The sequence below is a fragment of the Chiloscyllium plagiosum genome, unplaced genomic scaffold (genome assembly GCF_037043375.1).
Source record: "Chiloscyllium plagiosum isolate Xiang-an unplaced genomic scaffold, Cpla_swu_hap1 HiC_scaffold_5, whole genome shotgun sequence".
NCBI classification, from domain to species: Eukaryota; Metazoa; Chordata; class Chondrichthyes; order Orectolobiformes; family Hemiscylliidae; genus Chiloscyllium; species Chiloscyllium plagiosum.
In genome coordinates this window covers 34,890,127-34,911,218 of record NW_028270143.1, presented here as the reverse complement: position 1 = coordinate 34,911,218, position 21,092 = coordinate 34,890,127, and the positions used below count along the sequence as shown (strand labels likewise).

Here is a 21,092-nt window from a genome sequence, read left to right as displayed (position 1 = left end):
CTACTGTTTCTAAATGTGAAAAATGCCATTAGTCATCCCAATAAGCTGTTTCGACATTGATCTGAATAATACCAATGTATGGGTTGTCTGACACATTATAAGCAGTTAGTTTATTATGATGATTTGCACCGTATTTGTCAGTCTTCTGAATATATTTCTTGTAAGATGTGGAAAGGGATGACATTTGCACTTGCACCCGTGTCAATCTTGGCATTTATTGCATGATTTCCATTCTTTTTGGGATGTATAATTTTTCTGACACCGCCAAGTGGGAGCGTAAATGTTACCACATTGACTGCTTGACTGGTCTCTAAGCTGTGGCATTGCAGATACGTCTTGGACTTTGACGTGCTTTTGTGCCATGGACAAAACATCATCGACATTGTCCCTTGGTTGACTGTTCTTCACATGCAGCTTTGGGTTGCATTTTGGAGTTTTGCTGGGCAGTTGGATTCCTGGCAGGTTTTAGCCCAATGACGTCTTGTAGAACATAGCTTGGATATGCTAAGAAATGTTGGAGACTGTTTCCAGAGATGAAACAAGTCACATCTGATTACAAGATTTGAGTGTTTTACAGAATCTGTTAATGACTGCAGTTGTTGATGTAGAGTCAAGCCCCTGTAGATGCTGCTGACCAGCATGGAATGCTTTGAACTTGCACTCTCTTTCTCATGTGCATCAATGGGATATTCTTTAAGGTTTATTTTGAAGCGCTTCTGTGGAGACTTTAATTAGCGCAGTGGCAATGACCAGTTCCAAAAGCCTTCCAGTTGAGTTAGCTTCAGTGAAATCATATTCTGTACCTTTATTTTGACACCTGGTTACAAGTTTTACCTAGTGTTATCTGTATGACCTTTTATAAATAGATTGGTGGTGGGAGCTTTTCTTTTAAAAGAGAGGGTGTGTGTTCATGACTGTTTCTCTGTTGCTTTGCTATATTTGTAACAGTTGAGATTTGGTTGTTAACTTTAGCTCTGAACTCAGGTATGTGATGAAAAATGACTGATAGAAACAGAACTCTTCACAACTCTCACTGCTGCTATCAGCTTTTAGTATCAAAAGTTTACTTGCTGTCACCATGATGTAGTTTCTTGTGTCAAATAGTACTGCCAGTATGATATGGTTTGAAACTTGCCCTATATTTTAGCTCACATAGCATATACCAGAGAGACAAAGTACTTGTTGAGATTGATGTCTTGAAGTCAAGATTAGAGTGGTGTTGGAAAAGCACAGCAGGTCAGGCAGCATCGGAGGAGCAGGAAAATCGACGTTTCGGGCAAAAGCCCTTTATCAGGAATTCCTGATGAAATGTCGATTTTCCTGCTTCTCTGATGCTGCCTGACCTGCTGTGCTTTTCCAGCACCACTCTAATCTTGACTCTAATCTCCAGCATCTGCAGTACCCACTTCTGAATAGATGTCTTGAAGTCTATTGACCAAACCAACTTTTCACATTGCTATAAAATCATCGTCTTATACATTATCTGAGCGTTGTCCTGATGTTACAATATGTAACATACATATAACTGAGCACACTACACCTACTTCATTGCAATGAGAGAGAGACTAAAAGTCAGGTAGGTACCATTGTGTTGGAATGTGACATGTGACCAGTGTTTCCTCTAATTTCCAGAACCAGAAGTCAATGTCGCAATCGCCATCACTGATCACTGTGTGTACAACATCAGAGCGGCTGTGCAGTTTAGAGGGAGCATGGATTGTGATGTCATGTAACTCTTTTAAAGGAACACTGGAGTCTATGCAGTGACGCAACAATTTTGATATTATGAAAGTACCCTGAAATATTAATGAAATAAATTGCATTTTACCAAAAGCCTTAAATGACTTCTACTAATTTTGTAGTACTGTAAAAATAAATTATCTGCATCTCATTCAGGTACTGCAGTGTTAAACAATCATAAAATGTTGCTTACCAGCTAATACTGCGCTTGATTCCAGCCTTGGGTTTGCATGTTCTCCTGTGTCTGCGTGGGTTTCTGCTGGGTACTCTGGTTTCATTTCAAGGTACAAAATTGTGCATTCACTATGCTAAGATTGCCCTGTAGTGTCCAGAGATGCGCAGGTCAGGTGGATTAGCTATGGTCAATCTGAGGTTATGGGCAAAGATTAGGGAAGTGGATCTGAGTACCATCCTTTTTGGAGGGTCGGTGTGGACTTGATGGGCTGAAAAGCCTCTTTCTGTCGGGATTCTATGATTCTATTACCTCTCCCACTGAGGTAATAAACCAAGTGACAAAACTGGTGTACAGTAAAACCAACACTTGTTCTGACCATGTGTTTACATGAACTGAATTTTTTTTAAATTCTGGAACCTGTTTAAAATGTCATCACGTCCAGAGAGGGAACATTTTTAAAATGGGACATGAATTATGAATGATCAGCTTCTCTCACACTGTTGCTTCAAATTTGGATCAGCAAGTATCTTGGACAAATTGGAATGATTTTGACTAATGTAAACAGGATCCAGTGATGCCGCTTCTATTCTGAGGATATGAACAAAAATAGATGTCAATACATTTTGAGATATTGCAGCAGGACTGGAGAGCAGCATTTCCAGCTGAGGGATTGGACAGCTGTACACTGTTTGCTCTTGCAGTGGTATTTTTCAAATGCATTAATACAGCTCAATCCCTGCCATGCATGACCTATTTTTGGTTAACACAAGCCATTGTTCTATTTCTGTCGCCTGTGGGCTGTGTTGTTGTTGATTCATATGTAAACGTTTTATCACTTCATTTTGCCAACTTGGAGAGAAGTAAACAGGGGCAGTGCAGACTTGTGCGTACAGTGGTTTAGACACTACACTTGCAAACCTCTAGTGCCTACTACGAAGCAAAATAAAGGCTTCCCTGAACTGTGGTGACTACCATTCCAGTTACTTTCAACTTAATTCATGAAACAAACAGGCCAAAAGAAAACTGCAAAAAATAAATGTCCTTTGGAAAGAAAAGTTTGAGTTGCTTTTTATAACTATGTGTATTTGGCTCAACCAAAATATAAAATTGAGAGAGGCACTTAACCATTTAGAATTGAAAGAAAGAGAGCACTTTACAATGTAATAATGTGCAAGTCATCTGATTGTTTCGAGAGGAAGAATTAAGGAGGAAATGACTCTGTCGGTGCTCTGATGAATCTTTTATGTGGCTGAAGTGAGGACTCAAAGGAAAGATGCTGCAGACTATTTATGAGACTGAATCATGTTTCTCCTCAGATGGGGTTTCTGACCGAGAGCAACCGATCCAGCTGTTGGCTCAAGACCGAATGCATAGCATGCTCACCTCAGGTAAGCACATTTAATATCATAGAGATACTGTATAATAACATGCTTTTGTTATTCTCCTGATTACATTCAAGTTGTTTGAACTCTACATTAAACATTCTGTAGAAACCTGACAATCAGACCGTGGGGAAATTCTGCTTTTTATTAATCCAAGAAGTAACCTGTGCATTATTAATAGGAGACTATTGTAGGATAATATATGAGTGTGTTACTTGAATTTGTTTTATGTATGTTGTGTGCAGTGAATATGAAAGGTAGTTCTGGAGCACTCTACTGTAAATTGTACAAATAGAACACAATGCCACTGAAGAGAAATGGCAACTTAAATTCCCTCTTGATAATACCTCTCCATCCTCCCCTTTATTTGGAATGCTATTTGTAATTATATTGCTTAAGAAATTGTCAATAGGCTGGGCAGAAGGGAAGGGAAAATCAGAGAGCTGGTTTATAGGACTTCAGATGACTTTAGATGTTGAGCTGTCCTGCTTTAAGTAAACAGTTGAATGCATAGGTAAGGAATAAAACTGCAGATTCATAGAAATATGGATTGTTAAGTGTACATACAAAGGAGATCAGTATCACTAAATGTCGGGATATGTGCATAGTTTGCCATTTCCTTAGACAGCTCCAGTGAATTTAAACATGACAATTGTGGTTGCCTCAGTTGTGACCCTGCTGCTTCAGGAAGAGCATCCTTCAGTTGTAGAGACTGGCCCAAAACGGGACGGACGTACAAAAAATGAACAGAAGGAGATCATTCTACACTTTGAATCTACTCTACCATCAATAAGATGATGGCTGATCTGCCTGTGTTTTGAATTCCACATTGCCAGCTACTGTCCAGGACCTTTGGCCCCCTTCTTGATGAGATTCTGCCCATCTTTGCCTTAAAAATAGTTGATGCCCTCACTTGTACTTGGGCAAGGGAATACATGGTGAATAATAGGACCCTGAGAGACACTAAGGATCAGAGGGACCTTAGTGTGCTATTCTGGCAGTCCCTTAAGGGAGCAGGAGAGGTGGATAAAGTGGTTGAGAAGGCAGAAAGATACTTACCTTTATTAGCCGAGACATAGTGTTTAAGAGCAGGGAGATGATGATGGAAATGCATCAAATGTTGTTTAGACTACGGCTAGAGTACTGTGTGCAGTTCTGGGATTCACATTATAGGAGGGATGTGATAGCACTGAAGAGGGTACAGAGGAGATTTACCAGGATGTTGCCTGTGCTGGAGAGTTTTAATTATGAAGAGTATTTGGACAGACTGGGATTGTTTTCTTGGAGCAGGGGAGATCGAGAGGGGGTAAGATTGAGATGGATAAAATCATGAAGGGTGAGAGCAGGACAAATTGTTTCTCCACGTTGAAGGCATCAGTGACCAGGGGCATTGATATAAGACTATAGACCATAAGATATAGGAGCAGAGTGAGGCCATTGAGTCTGCATAACCATAGGCTCATATTTAGTAGCCTCCTGTGTGAAACCTTATCCAAGGTCTTCTGGAAATCCATGAAGATAACCTCCACTGGCTCTCCTTTGTCTCGTTTGCTTGTTACCTACTCAAAGCATTCCAACAGTTTTGTCAAGCATGACCTTCCTTTAGCAAAACCATGCTGACTCAGCCCTCTTTTACCATGCACTCCAAAGTACTTCACAGTCCTATTGTTTTTATATTTGTCCTGTGCTGATTTGAAAAGGGTTTCTAATCCTCTGGTTTCTCACTAATCCCCACCACATTGTATGCTTTTCCTTTCGCTATTATAGTGTTCCTGACTTTCCTTGTCACCCATGGTTGCCCTGTATTCCCGATGAAGGGCTTTTGCCCGAAATGTCAATTTTCCTGCTCCTCGGATACTGCCTGACCTGCTATGCTTTTCCAGCACCATTCTAATCTATACTCTGGTTTCCAGCATCTGCAGTCCTTGTTTTTACCCATGGCTGCCGTGTCCTCTCCTGAGTATGTTTCTTCTTCCTTGGACTAAATGTTAGCTGTGCCTCCTAAATTGTCCCCATAAACTCCTGCCATTGTTAGTCCACCATCTTTCAACTAGGCTCCCCTTCCAATCCACTCTCGCCAGCAGCTCCCTCATTAACAGGAAGTTTAGAGAGGTTGTGAGGAAAGTCTCTTTTCACCCAGAAGATGAAAGAATCTGGAACACTCTGTCTGTAAAGGTGGTAGAGGCAGAAGCCTTTATATCATTGAAGATTTAGGCTTGCAATGCCATGATATAAAGGCTATGGGGCTAACGCTGACTAGTGGGATTAGAAGAGTTAGCTGATTGTTTTTGACCGGTAGGAGAAAGTGAGGACTGCAGATGCTGAAGATCAGAGCTTAAAAATGTGTTGCTGGAAAAGCACAGCAGGTCAGGCAGCATCAAAGGAGCAGGAGAATCCTGAAGAAGGGCTTATGCCCGAAACGTCGATTCTCCTGTTTCTTTGATGCTGCCTGACCTGCTGCGCTTTTCCAGCAACACATTTTTAAGCTCTGTTTTTGACCGGTGCAGACTTGATGGTTCAAATTGGCTTCTGTGGCAGCGAGTTTCCAAGTCACACAGCCTTCTGAGAGAAACAAAATTCCCTCATGTCTGTCCTGAAAAGTTGACCCCGATTTTAAATCATGGTCTCCTAGTTCTGGTCTCCCCCTCAAGAGGAAACATCCTTTCCATGGCCATCTTTTCAAGACTGTTCAAGATCTCGTACATTTCAATCAAGTCATCTATCACTTATTTAAACTCCAGAGGAAAGAAGACCAGACTGTCCAACCTCCTTAAAGGACAACTCATTCATTCCAGGTATTAATCTGGTAATCCTTTTCTGAACTGCCTCTATTGCATTTATCTCCTTCCTTAAATAAAGAGCCCAAAACTGGAAATGGTACGCTAGTGCCCAATAACTGAATCATTATATCCTTTCTTTTATGTTTAATTCTTCTTGCAATAAAATATAGTATTAAGTGGTGTTTCAGCAAGCTAAAGTTTTGATATTCATACACCAGAGCATTTAATTCCCCCCTCCATCATAAAATTCTGCAATCATTCTCCATTTATGTAATACTCTGCTTTTTCATCCTTCCTGCCAAAGAGAACAACTTCATATTTTCACAGATTATCCTCCATCTCACTGGTTTTTCACTGCTCATTCAATTGATCTATAGCATTTTTAACTTCCTCATATCCTCTTCACAAGATGCTTTAGTACCAATCTTGGTGTCATCACTAAAAATAGAACATATAACAGTACAGCACTGTACAGGCCCTTTGGCCCTCAATGTTGTGCAGGCCCTCTATCTATTCTAAGATAAGACTAACCTACATACCATTCATTGCATTATCTTCCATGTGCCTATCCAAGACTCACTTAAATGTCCCTAATGTATCTACTACCACTGCTGGCAGTGCATTCCACACACCCAAAACTCTCTGAGTAAAGAACCTACCTCTGACATCTCCGCTAAACTCTCCTCCAATTACCTTAAAATTATGTCCCCTCATGATAGACATTTTCACCATGGAAAAATGTTTCTGGCTACCCACTCTATCTATGCCTCTCAACATCTTGTACACCTCAATCAAATCACCTCTCATCCTTCTTCGCTCCAATGAGAAAAACCCTAGCTCCCTCAACCTTTCTTCATAAGATAGGCCCTCTAGTCTAGGCAGCGTCCTGGTAAATCTCCTTTCCACTCTTTCTAAAGCTTCCACATCTTTCCTATAATGAGCGGACCAGATCTGAACACAATATTCCAAGTGTGGCCTAACAAAGACTCTATAGACCTGCAGCATAACCTTGCAGCTCTTAAACTCAATCCTCTTGCTAATGAAAGCCAAGACACCATAAGCCTTCTTAACAACCCTATCAACTTGCTTGGCAACTTTGAAGGACCTATGGACATGGATCCCAAGATCCCACTGTGCCTCCACATTGCCAATAATCCTATCTTTAGCCCTGTATTCTGCATTCAAATTCGACCTTCCAAAGTGGGACTCCATTCATTGCAAGCTGCCAGCATCGTCATAAAATAAACTCTAAACAATGAGCTTTTACTTTTGTCAATAACCTTTGATGTGACATCTCATCAAATGCCTTCTTCAAATCCATGTTCAGTAAGTCTGCACCCTCCCTTTTATCCAAAGTGCATGTGATTCCTTCAACAAACTCCCATAAATTGGCTAAACAAAATTTCCCTTTGACAAAACCATGCTGATTCATCCCAATTGAGTTTTTCTAAGTGGACAGCTATAATGTCTTCAATGTTCTATTCTAACAACTTCCTTTTGATAGACATCAAGCTGACTGGTCTACATTTTCCCTGCCTCTTTCCCTTCTTGATTACAGGAGCTATGTTGTTACTTTCTAGTCTGATGGAACCTGTCCTGAATCAATGAACTTCTGGAAAATTAACATCCAATGCAAATATGAACTCACTAATAATTTAGTTAAGGCCCTAGGATGAAGCCTACCTAACCTCATAGACTTGTCATCCCACAGCTCAATATGTCTTGTATACTTTGTCCTTATATTGTCTTTACTGTTAGGGGACCTGTTGACTTCACACTAGTAACATCTCTCCTCTGCTATTCGTCATCTTCATCCAAACCAATTCTTATTTTCTTATCTGCTGATCTGTTGTACCTCACTATTGCAAAAATGCCCATTCTTGATTAACAATGTTACCCCTCCATCTTTACTTTGCTTTTTATTTTTCTTGAGGGTCCCATATCCTAAAAATTTAGAACTTAATTCTTTCTATCTTGAACATTCCACGTTTGATTCCTTGCCTCCACTATTTAGGTTAAGACCCTTTCTTCTTCCACAGTTATGCGTTTCACAAGAACACTGACCTCAGCATGGTTCAGTTGTAAACTGAATGGTATAGCCCCTACCTTCCCCAGTACAGGAGCCAATGCACCATGAACTAGAACCGAGTTCTCCCACGCCATCTGTAAGCCATGTATCCAACTTCCTAATTTTAGTTTATACCCTATATCAATTTGTTTCCAACTCAGATAATAAACTATAAATTATAACCTTTGGAATTCTGCTTTTTAATTTAGTTCCCAGCTCCTCCTACCCTCTTTGCAGAACCTCTTTCCCAAATCCACTAATGTTTTGGTATCTATGTCAACCACCATTCAAACAGTATTTCATTGTACAATTACACAAATCGAACATAGCTTTCTGAAAGGGAAATAATTGTTAAAATGTTTGTTAGAAATGCTTGAGGATTAATCCAGAAGCTCAAGGACCTGGATTCAAACCTTGTCATGGCAGATGGTAGAAATTGAACTCAATAAATATCTAAAATAAAAGGTTTGATGATAAGCATGAACACCATTGTTAATTGTCGGAAAGGAATGCCTGGTTCATTAATTTCCCTCAGGGAAGGATATCTGTCATCCTTACTTGGTCCAGGCTCTATGCAACTACAGACCCACAGCAATGTGGTAGAGCTCTTAACTCCCCTCCAAAATGGCCTTGCAAGCCCTCAGTTGTATCAACCGCTCTGAAGTCTCAAAAAGGAAAGACAACCTGGCATCAACCGAGGCACAGAAATGGCAATGACGAAACAGCCCTGTTGGCCCTGCAAAGTTCACCTTGCCAACATCTGGGAGATAATGAGAAAACTGGTGGAGTTTTCTCACAGACTAGTCAGGCCACTGCTTGACATAGTTATATTTACGGCATCATACCTTATAGACAATTTCCCATAAACCAATATCTGCATATGTCCGATCCCACAGGAAGGGCAGAGGTGGCGACACAGCAAGGAGGGATTTTCCCTGGCAGTCCTCAACATTGACTCCGGACACCAGGAAGTCTCAAGGCATCAGGTTAAACAGTGGCAAGGCAACCTCCTGTTGATTGTTGTTATCCCTCGGCTGATGAATCAGAGCTCCTCCGTGTTGAACAACATTTGGAGGGAACACTGAAAATGAGAATGTATTCTGGAGGGGGGATTTCAATGTATACCACTGAAGGTGGCTCAGCAAACCACTACTGATTGCGAAGAGATGTAGACAGACTAATTGAGTGAGCAACTAGATGGCTGATGGAATATAATATGGGTAACTGGGAGACTGTTCACTTTACTTGCAAGAATAGAAAAGAAGTATAGTTTGCAAAAATGCAAAGTTTGTAAACATTTATGTTCAGAGATACATTTTCTCATATAAGGAACCCCCAAATTATTATGCAGCCACAGCAAGCAATTTGGAAAACAATTGGCATGTTGACCTTTATAAGAAAGGGATTGTAGTACAGCATAAGGAAGACTTGTTCAAATGCAATGAGGCTTTGATGAGACTATATTTGGAATATTGTGTACAATCTTGGTCTCCATAATTAAGGAAGGCAGTACAGGGAAGGTCTCTGGGATCAGAGGGTTATTCTATGTTGAAACACTGAGTAATTTGGGTATAAATTGTCTGGAATTTGGAAGACTGAGAGGAAACTTCTCATTAAATGAGAGATGCCACTCCCCTGGCCAAGCTGTTCCAGTTACAACATTGATATCTACCCAACAATGTGGAAAATTGGGCGAAAGTGAGAACTGCAGATGGTGGAGATCAGAATCGAGAATGTGGTGCTGGGAAAGCACAGCAGGTCAGGCAGCATCCGAGGAGTTAGAGAATCAACGTTTCGGGCATAAGCCCTTCATCTGGAATGAGGATTGTGGGCTGGAATGCTGAGAGATAAATGGGAGGAGGGTAGGTTTGGGGAAAAGGTAGCTGGGAATGCGATAGGTAGATGAAGGTGAAGGAGAAGGTGGTAGGTCGGAGACGAGAGTGGAACGAATCAAGAGGGTGGTACCGAGTTGAAGGCTTGCGACTAGGATAATGTGGGGGGAGGGAAATGAGGAAACTGGTGAAATCCACATTGATTCCGTGTGGTTGCAGGGTCCCAAGGCGGAATATGAGGCATTCTTCCTCCAGGCGTCAGGTGGTAAGGGTTTGGTGATGGAGGAGGCACAAAGCTGCCGTCTGTGGGATGGCGGGGGCGGAAGTGATGTTGTAATTTGCCACCACGGATCTCACCGCAGCAGCCACGTGGCAAAATTGTCCAAGTATGACCTTTACATTAAAAAAAAGGACAAATCCAACCCAGCCAATTACTGCCCCATCAATGTATTCTCAATCATCAGTAAAGTGACACAAGGTGCAATCAACAGTGCTATCAAGCAGCACCTGCTCAGCAATAACCTGCTGAGTGATGCCAAGTTTGGTGCTCTGCCAGGGTCACTCAGCTTGAGTCCTCTTATAGCCTTGGTTCAGACATGGACAAAAGAGCTTAATTCCAGAGGTGAGGTGAGATCAAGGTGTGCATTCAACCGAGTGTGGCATCATGGAGCCCTAGCAAATCTGGAAACAGGCAGCAAACTCTCCAGTGGTTGGAGTCATACCTGACACATCAGAAGATGGTCGTGATTGTTGGAGATCAGTCATCTTAGCTCCAGGACATCTCTGCAGGAGTTCCACAGGGTAGTGTCCATGGCCCAACCACTTCAGCTGCTTCATCAATGACCTTCCCTCCATCATAAGGTCAGAAGTGGAGACGTTCGTCAAGATTGCATAATGTCCAGCACCATTTGCAACTTCTCAGATACTGAATCAGTCCATGTGCAAACACAAAAAGATCTGGACAACATCCAGGCTTGGGCTGACAGGTTGCAAGTAACATTCACGCCACACAAATGCCAGGTTATAACTATCACCGCCCTTGGCATTCAATAGTGTTACCAAAACTGAATTCCCTACTATTGACATCCTGGGGGTTGGCATCGACCAGAAACACAAACGGACTCACGACATAAATTCAGTGGCTACAAGAGCAAGTCAAAAGCTAGGAATATTGCAGCGAGTAACTCACTTCCTGACTCCTCAAAGCCTGTCCACCATCTACAATGCCCAAATCAGGAGTGTGATAAAAAATTGCTCACTTGCCTGGTTAGGTGCTGCTCCAACAACACTCAAGAAACTTGAAACCACTCAGGACAGAGCAGCCTGCTTTTGATTGGCATTACATCCACAAACATCCATTCCCTCTACCACCAACACTCAATAGCAGCACTGAGTACTATCAACAAAATGAACTCCAGAAGTTCACCAAAGATCCTAAAACAGTACCTTCCAGACCCAGGACAACTGCCATCCCGAAGGACAAGGGCAGCAGGTATATGGGAACACCATCACCTTCATGATCCCCTCCAAATCACTCAGCATTCTGATTTGGAAATATATCACCATTCATTCACTGTCACTGGGTCAATATCCTGGAACTCCCTGCCTATTGGAATTGTGGGCGAACCCACATCAGGTGGACTGCAGCAGTTTAAGAAGGCTGCTCATCACCACCTTCTCAAGGGAAACCAGAGACAGGGCAATAGACACTGGCCAGCCAGTGATGCCCACATCCCACAAAATTAATTTTAAAATTATCTACTCCTGTCTCTTGTATTCTCTCTTGGAGTCCCTTGTGCCTGTAAAAGTTATTAAGATAGATAATGTCATTCTGATGTCAGTCCAGCATAGTTTTCTTTTATATTATTTCATGGGATGTGGGTGCCATTAGGAAAGGCCAGTAATCTTCACCCATCCTTGATGTCTTGGAATTGAATAGTTTGCTGACCAGTTTAGAGGGCAGGTGAGGGTCAACCACACTGCTAATGGCCTGAAATCACATGTTAATCAGAACAGGTGTGGAGGGTAGATTTCCTTCTCTAAAGTAATACATGATGGGCTCTGAATTACTAATCTATCAGTATTACCACAAGACCCCTGTCTCTTATAGGTCCCTAATAAACTGAGAGAGCAGCACAGTGAGATCCTATTTCCATGTACCCCTCAAAAGAGAAATTACCATTAAAGCACCCAGAGAGTCATTCTTGGATAACGGTGCTTCAAGATCAGCAAAGGGTTTGGTCAGTTAATCTATCACTCAGCACAACTAGCTATAAAATAGATGAATATTGTGCTGTTACAATAATTGGATTGAAACATTAAAATGAAAGCCACAAAGTCAATCAGACTTTTAAGTCAACATATGATTGTTGTGCTTCATTTAAATGTTACTTCTGTCCGTAGTACTATGAAGGGTATTTCAAAGTTAAAAATTTCAAACTGCTGCCAATAGATGAGACTTGCTCATAAACCTAGGCAGATCCAATGATAGCCAAGGAATTGAACTCTTAATTAATAATGCTTAGCGAACTCAAACTACCTGTTGCCTATAACTTTCACAGCCCTCTACATGTGTGGTTCTCTACCTATCTGAAACAAGCACCAGACCTATGTTTTTCATACAAATTGAGATTCCAGTGTCGATGCTGTTGCAAAGTGCATATGCTCTACATAAGTGCACTGTATTTTAATCAGGAAACAGATAAACATTTTCTTTAAAACCTGACTACACAAAAGTGCTGCATTGCCAGCTCATGCCAGCTTGGCATTTTGATTCCTTACCTCTTCCCTCTGTGTACCAACATCTGGGCTAGCTCTTGTTTTTTTTGAGATTTGTTACTGGGAGCTAATTTTGAAATAAATATGCCGTGTATCTAATTTTTCAGGACACATCAGTACTATTAAGTCAGCTGTGCATGAACAAAATGCTTTTTTAGCTTCAACTTTCTGGTCAGTTGGGTTTCTTGAAATAATTTTCAAAAACAGAGCTATTTCAACCTTTATTGAGATGACATTTCTATTGAGTGTTTTATTTACATAGGCCATGTAACTGCATATGTCGCGGGTGGTGCTGGAAAAGCACAGGTCAGGCAGCATCCGAGGAGCAGGAGAGTCGACGTTTCGGGCCTAAGCCCTTCATCAGATTCCTGATGCCCAAAACATCGATACTCCTGCTTCTCAGATGCTGCCTGACCTGACCTGCTGTGCTTTTGCAGCACCACACTCTCGACTCTGATCTCCAGCACCTGCAGTCCTCACTTTCTCCTCCTCCTAACAGCATATCTCTGATAGCATGAGATAAATTGGCAGTGCACTAATTATACACCTATATTAGCTGTGGAAAATGTATTCAGCTGATAGAGGACACGAGTGGGCCAAAGAGAGAACAGGTGCATAAAAAAATTACTTTCCTGTACTCAAATTATTCTGAACATTGAGCACAACTAATGAATAGGCTTGTGTTTTGTTGACATAAAAATCCATACTTATAATTTACATTCGTGGGCGGGAGAATTTAAACTTCTAAAATCTAATGGGTTAAAAAGAAACAGAATTAGGAATAGAGAGAAAGGAAAACCGTTCCCTTGGACATTCAAATTTGATCATTTAATGCTTTAATTTTGGAAGCCATCAAAGACATAACATGAAGGCATGAAGAGAGCAAAGATGAAATATAAGTGGACTATGGAATGATGTTTGAGAAACAAAGTGTTGAGGAAGACCATGTTAGGAGAGAGACTTCCAAGAGCATGAGGTGTTGAGTAATTTGAGTGGCTCAAGAGAGAAAGTTGAATAAAGGAAGGAGAAAAACGCATGAGACTGAGGATTCGAGAGGGAAGCTGATGGCGTTAAATGTGAGAGATAGGAAATGTGGGTTGAGTGGGGGAGAGAAAATAAGTGGGCGGGCTTGAGACTTAAAGACGAAGGTGTTGAAAGAGGGAAATGCTGAAGAAAAAAATGAAAAAAGACATGGACAGAGAGAGACAGAGAGATGCCAATAGCTGATGTACTGCAAGGGTTGGTGTTGGGTCCACTGCTCTTTGTCATTTTTATAAATGACCTGGATGAGGGCATAGAAGGGTGGTTTAGTAAATTTGTAGACGACACTAAGGTCGGTGGAGTTGTAGATAGTGACAAAGGATGTTGTAGGTTACACAGAGACATAGATAAGCTGCAGAGCTAGGCTGAGAGGTGGCAAATGGAGTTTAATGCAGACAAGTGTGAGGTGATTCACTTTGGTTGGAGTTACTGGAATGCAAAGTACTGGGCTAATGGTAAGATTTTTGGTAGTGTAGATGAGCAGAGAGATCTCAGTGTCCAGGTACATAGATCCTTGAAAGTTGCTACCCAGGTTGACAGGGTTGTTAAGAAGGCATACAGTGTTTTAGCCTTTATTAATAGAGGGATCAAGTTCCGGAACCATCAGGTTATGCTGCAGCTGTACAAAACTCTGGTGTGGCCGCACTTGGAGTATTGTGTACAGTTCTGGTCACCGCATTATAAGAAGGATGTGGAAGCTTTGGAAAGGGTGAAGAGGAGATTTACTAGGATGTTGCCTGGTATGGAGGGGAAGGTCTTATGAGGAAAGGCTGAGGGACTTGAAGCAGTTTTTGTTGGAGAGAAGAAGGTTGAGAGGTGACTTAATAGAGACATATAAGATAATCAAAGGGTTAGATAGGGTGGACAGGAGAGCCTTTTTCCAAGTATGGGGACGGTGAGCACGAGGGGGCATAGGTTTAAATTGAGGGGTGATAGATATAGGACAGATGTCAGAGGTAGTTTCTTTACTCAGAGAGTAGTAAGGGTATGGAATACTTTGCCTGCAATGGTAATAGATTCGCCAACTTTAAGGACATTTAAGTCGTCATTGGACAAGCATATGGATGAACATATGAAATAGTGTAGGTTAGATGGGCTTCAGATTGGTATGAGAGGTCAGTGCAACATCGAGGGCCGAAGGGCCTGTACTGTGCTGTAATGTTCTATGTTCTAGCTAAATCTTACATTTTTAGCAATTTGCATAGAGTTGTTTGGAGGGTTTTTCACCACAGGACCTAGTGAGATTTCTTGCTGTATTTTACCAAATTTGACTCATTAACTACTATCCTGCCCTTATGGCATCCCTTCTGTCTGATTCTAGCCCTGTAAAACCACGCTCCATTGTGAAACAACTTGCAATTTCCAGGATATCCCAGAATTGACAGGCATCTTATTGTGTTAATTCTCACAAAAATGTATGTCAGTATATCTTTAGAAAACATACTTTTAGTATCACGCAGGCATGTGACCTGAGATTATAAAAGTCTCAGAAACCATCTTAGTATGGAACACTTGAAACATGACATGCTATTGAAACTAGGCTGTTCTTTGTAATAGCATCACAGTGAATAGCTATGAAAACTCATTGCTATTAATTGAACAGCTTAATGTTAGCTGAGACAATGATCTGCCTGTGAATATAATATGTGCAGATAATAATAAGCTGTCATAACTGTCTGTTGAATTCTTCAATACAATATCTAGTTTCTTATGTTATAAGGGATAGCACAAACACAACTGCATCAGGTAACATATCCTGCTGGAAGCAAAACCCACATCATCCCTGGCTATGATTAGCAGTCCAACCCAGCAGTGTAACATTGAAGAGCTGCTGGCAGAAGATGATGTTGTCAACTTTGTCAAAGGCTGTAGAAATTTGACAAAAATGAAGATGGAAAGCTTACTTTGTCACAATCACATTCAGGCCATTTCAGTGCTGTGTTGGCCAGTACCAGGAATGGAGGAATTTCAACATGGAGTTCAGGAAATCTAGGCACAGATTTGGCAGGAAACAATACATTCAAGGTATTGCAAATGAAGCAGAGGTCGGAGATAATGATGTTGTAGTTTGCATGGACGATGAGCTCTACAAGCAATCCCTGGGTTAAAAATGGTTTCACTTCCTGAGTCCTTTTGTAAGTTTACTTGTATGAAGTTGGAACACAATACAGTGCAATATAAACTCATCGTTCATAAGTATATCCAAACATTTGCAAGTTGGATCTTTTAAATTAACATAAAATAGGAGCTCATACGAGTATTCATATGTCGGATTTATGTAAATTGGTGACCGCCTGTAATGGTTAATGTTTGAGTATCGAGTGATGCTTGCAGGCTTAAGAGAGGGAGACCTGACCAAAGAAAACCAGTAAGAATATCAGCTTGATATTCTTCACCAGGAATGGAAGGTAGGTGTTAAACGGAATTAAGATTGAAGAAGCAGAACGTGGTTCACATGAACAAGCTGACCTAAGAGATAGTGAGGTAGGAGAGAAAATGTAAAAATAAAATGTGTTCAGAGCTAAATCCATGGTGGTGAGGGTTGAGGTGAAGATTTGTGTGAAGTTTGGCCTAAAGGGCTAGTGAAATCCCTCCAACACACACCGACAGCACGTGGTAAGAGTGGAAGTGATTCCTGATCAACTGTGTGATGGAAAGAAAATCGGGTCTCTGTCATCATTGTCCAGAACTCCAGGCTACGAGTAAAAGTGAACGTTGCCACAGCAACCTGGACGTCTTGGAGAGGATGTGGGAGTAGTTGACTAAAAGACAAGTGTCAGCATACAAAGGAGGAACCAGAGAAAGCCATTCAGCCTCTCAAACCTGCTTCACTATTCACTAAGAACATGGTTGATCTCATTGTAACCTCAAATACACAATCCAGCCTACCCCTGATACCCTTTCAACCCTTTGCTGAGGAAGAATTCACCTGCTAATGTCTGCCTTAAAAAAAGAAATCACTAATCCCTGTTTTGATCAGTTGACTCTGATTTTTCAACCATTCTAGATTTTCCTGTAGGAGAAAACATTCTCCTCACATCCACTCTGTCAAGCCCCCTCAGGATTTTATAATTTTTAGTCAAGGAATCTTTTACTCTAAACTCCAGAGAAGACAAGCCTGGCCTGTCCAACCTTTCCTCATTAGACAACGCTCTCATTCCAGGCATTCATCCAGTAAACTGTCTCTAAACTGATTGGATCAGATTGGTGTCAACAACATAAGATTCAATTCCCATTCTGACTGTGATAGTTAGAGAAGCTGTCTCCTTGCATTACCCTAAGTTGAGGTAGTAGCACTGTGGGTCAGACCTGCCTTTAAGCAAAGAACTGAAGAACAAATACAAAACGTTTTATTACAAAATTATTAATCCAGTAACTTCTCATCAATGGAGAAGGTCTTAGTTTGGCTTCTACATCAGTATTTCATAACAACATAAATGTTATCAAAATTATTGCAATGAACGAAGATAAGGAAGATTGTAGAAATTGCAGAGATGTTATCATTGCCTTTTAAGTGAAAATTCCTTAGATAATTGCTGGTAAGGTTAATTAATTCTCCAGGATTCCACGATTGCCAATGAAGTTCTCATACACTTCCACCTCTTTTTGTGAACATTCAGCGAGATTATGTCATGGAAAATTGTCGTGAAAAAAAGGTAACAAAGTGCTTCAGCAAGAAAGTAATAAGTGTTTTGTTAAAATAAATATGTTACAAGTAAATGTGCAATGTTAATTTGCTTTACATTTGTCATTGAATTATGTCTTCAAATTTTGTGTATTTTCAATAAAGTAGTGTCAGATTTATATCGATAAGAGTTTTCTTGTTGCATGTACCTTAATATTGTAACTAACAAATTGGGTGGAATTTAATCTAGCTGATCAGGTTCTCATTAGTTTCCCAATTAAGGCCATCAATTGCCAAAAAAGTAGAAAGGCCATCTCTAAGTCTTTCCACTAAGGGACTTAGTGAAGCAGAGGTAGGAAGATAGCATGATCTCCACCTGCCACCTTTCTGCCCAATTTAATGCTCCCTTCATTCAAATTTACCAAGACAGAGAACATTCAATTCTACCCTTCATGACTCTTTGGTTGACTCAGTCAGCAAATGCACTGAGCAATCTATATTGTGTTTGCCGGTATCAGCCAGGCCAACAGTGTTGAATATTATAGTTTGTCAGGATTACAAAATATAGTCAGCCAGGTTTCTCACAGTTGTGTGATATCCAGCGATTCTTAATGAAAAGACAATAAAAACACAGAAATTCATTCTTACCCTCATCATAGTTTCCAACAGACAATATGTAGGCTACCATACAGAAAATGGCTACTGGTGTGCTGCGTATCGGATGCTAATAGCTATGAGGTCATACCTAAGTTTGAATTACTCTACTCAACAAGGACGAACCAAAATAGTGAAACAAACCACCTAAAATTAGCTTTATGGTTAAGTCTTTATGGAATTCTATCTAGCATAGTTGGTAATTCTTCTCAGTTGTTTGCAGCTCCATGTCCAGAATAAAAGTGGAAGGGTACAACCTGTCCTTTCATAGCCTCGGAGGAACTGGCCTGTTATTTCGCAGGTTGCATATAACAGTCAAAAATACACCACAGTGCACATCTTGTAACTTAGTAAAAATGGACCATAGGATAGAGCATTGGTGCCAAATAGTCTCAGTGACTGAAATGAATGTTTTTCTTGTCAAACTCCGTGAATGCTTTCATGGAATGGAAATCTGCCAGACATAAAATATTTAAGGAACGGATACCAAATGTATTAAAAAACACAGCCTGGAATTTAACCCCCTACATATCTAACTAAAACAGGGCTGTGGAAAGGATAAAACTGCACTGCCTTTAAAATTCACTCACAGGATGTGGGTGTCACTGGCTGGGCCAACACTTACTATCTATCCCTAGTTGCCCTCGAGAAGGTGGAATGAGCTGTCTTCTTGAACCACTGCAGTCCATTTGGTGGAAATGTGGGATCCGAGCTGTACCTGTGTTCTCTGCCATGCTAAGCAGCTTATGTGAGATCCCTTCAGACAGGAGAAAGCTTTACTGTCATCTAAAACTTGGTGTCCCATGACATATTTCAGATCCCAATGGTACCATGTGTTTCGCACTTGGGGACAGCTAGCCAGAAACATCGTGCACAATAAACTGGGCCCTGTGAGACAGGAGCCATCCATTCAGCCTCACAAGAAAACGTAGGACTTCCCTTTCCCTCAGCTTATTTTCTCCTTGCAGAAAGCAACCATGATTGCCTATCCTGAAACATCCCCATATCCCTCCCTCAATGCTGAGCATGTATGAAATGAGCTGCCAGAGGAAGTGGTAGAGGCTGGTATGATTACAACATTTAAAAGACATTTGGATGGGTATATGAATCGGAAGGGAATAGAGCGATGTGGGCCAAATACTGGCAAATGGGACTAAATTTATAGAGGAGATCTGGTCAGCATGGGCAAGTTGGTTCGAAGGGTCTGTTTCTCAGCTGTATATCTCTATGACTCTGTAACTGTTCACACTGATCCCTAGCAACCTCTTGTTATGTTTGTCTCATTCCTGCATGCTAACTTCACATCATTGACCATGGATTTGGGTCAGAGAGTTTAATGAAATTCTGGAATTAACATAACTTACACACATCCTGCTGACACCATGGTTAATGGACACATTGAATTAAAAGATGAGTTATTGTTACTGCAGCTTGGAAAGGTGAATCGTCTGAAGTACAGGTAATAAATTGCAAATACAGTATGTTAAATATTTGTATATAGTTCAATGTTCTCATTGCAGTAAGGCATAATTTAATTATATACTTGAACATATTATCATCTTTTACTTTCCAGATTAGGAGCTTTAACCAGAGGCTCAGTTATTTTTAACCACCTGTCGCTTGAAAACACTATAATTTTGTTTTATGTCTGTAAACTACAGATGGTACATTTTCTTCTTTACTAACTACACTCATTCTTAGACTTTAGGATGTGCACAGTACAATATTTATTGCAGTGCAGAAAGCTTTCTATTCTCAGTTCAGCTATTTGTGGATTTGTTATATTCAGCTTATGATATTTACATGATGAGGTTAGACTGCTAGGCATTATCAGGATATCTGAAGTCATTCTTAAAATATCCCAAGTCTCAATAAATATTAGTACGATTATAATTTAGTTGCACATTTTGTCACCTTTGTGGTAACTTCAAGTGGACTGCAAGTTTTAAAAAAATACACATACACTCACACTCTGAGCCTAAAAATTGTGATCTTTTATTTCTCAAGCTTGGTCTCAGAACTTTGTATGTATTTAGTTGTTTCTTTATAGTACATCCGAAAAATTACAGGGTCAATAATTAGTCACTGTACTTACAATTGAAGAAAGTAGATTAATCATTATAATACATTTCACTTCCTCCTGCTTTGAAAGAAAAATTCCCCTTTTCATTCCGATTAGCTCTTTTTGGACACAAAGTGACTCAGACTGTAATTTATGCAGTTCATAGCCATAATTTCACACATATGCAAATTGCTTACAGTAGATCGATTTAGTATTGTGACCTGTAGCCTAGCAACTGATACGTGGCCCATTTAAAATTATATTAATTGTACATTTTCTCTAAACACTACAACTTTATCTCAGCTTATGTTCATGATTGGTTGATTTTAGCAATGCATTATTGATTTCTTTATGGACTAATCTCATTACGTGTTCAAATCTCTGGACATACTTTTTGGTGTGAGCTCAGTTCCTTGTTGGTTTTGTGGCTTTTGTTTCCTGAGTATTAAAGTGGTGAGTATAGCTCCAATTCTCTGTGAACTTTGTGATGATTGTGTGTTCAGTTCTCAGGTATTCTAATGCAATTAGAAATCAACTCACTGGTTTTCTCCTGATAATAACTATATGGTTCCTTGGTTATCTCATGATTGTTGATTTGCTTGTGGATATATCAGCATTGCTTTAATATATCTAATAGTCATAAGCATCTGGTAGGTCAGTGCTAGGCACAGGTTACATCCCCTGATCAATACTGTTGAACTTGTGTTTCAGTTTATTAGAATGTATACTCTAGCAACTCTATGGAAAGAACATACCTGATTCTCTGGCAGTCTTGGCATAAGTGGATGTTTGATTTCCCTGTTGTCTTGTGGTGGACATGTGTTTGCCAGTTGGTATTCTGCAAAGGGCAGCCATTTATTATTCATTCCTATCAATTCAATAATTCATACCAATTCCAGTCCAATAAATATTTGACATGGATTCTAACACATACAAGGTTGGTACAAACTTTCAT

General features: G+C 40.4%; 1 protein-coding gene across 7 annotated transcripts in view; it reads left to right on the top strand.

Annotated features, from left to right (window-relative positions):
• The window catches only part of LOC122549771 (histone deacetylase 9-like), a 796,606-nt gene that overhangs the window by 300,343 nt on the left and 475,171 nt on the right, over nucleotides 1-21,092 (top strand). For 6 of the 7 annotated variants that reach the window (XM_087987095.1, XM_087987091.1, XM_043689766.2 and 3 more), the window contains one exon: nucleotides 3,232-3,303. In XM_087987095.1, coding sequence (XP_087843221.1) covers nucleotides 3,232-3,303 — 72 coding nt within the window. Of the gene's footprint in view, nucleotides 1-2,696; nucleotides 2,880-3,231; nucleotides 3,304-21,092 lie in introns of those variants that run through there. The other variant, XM_043689772.2, reaches the window with a different exon arrangement.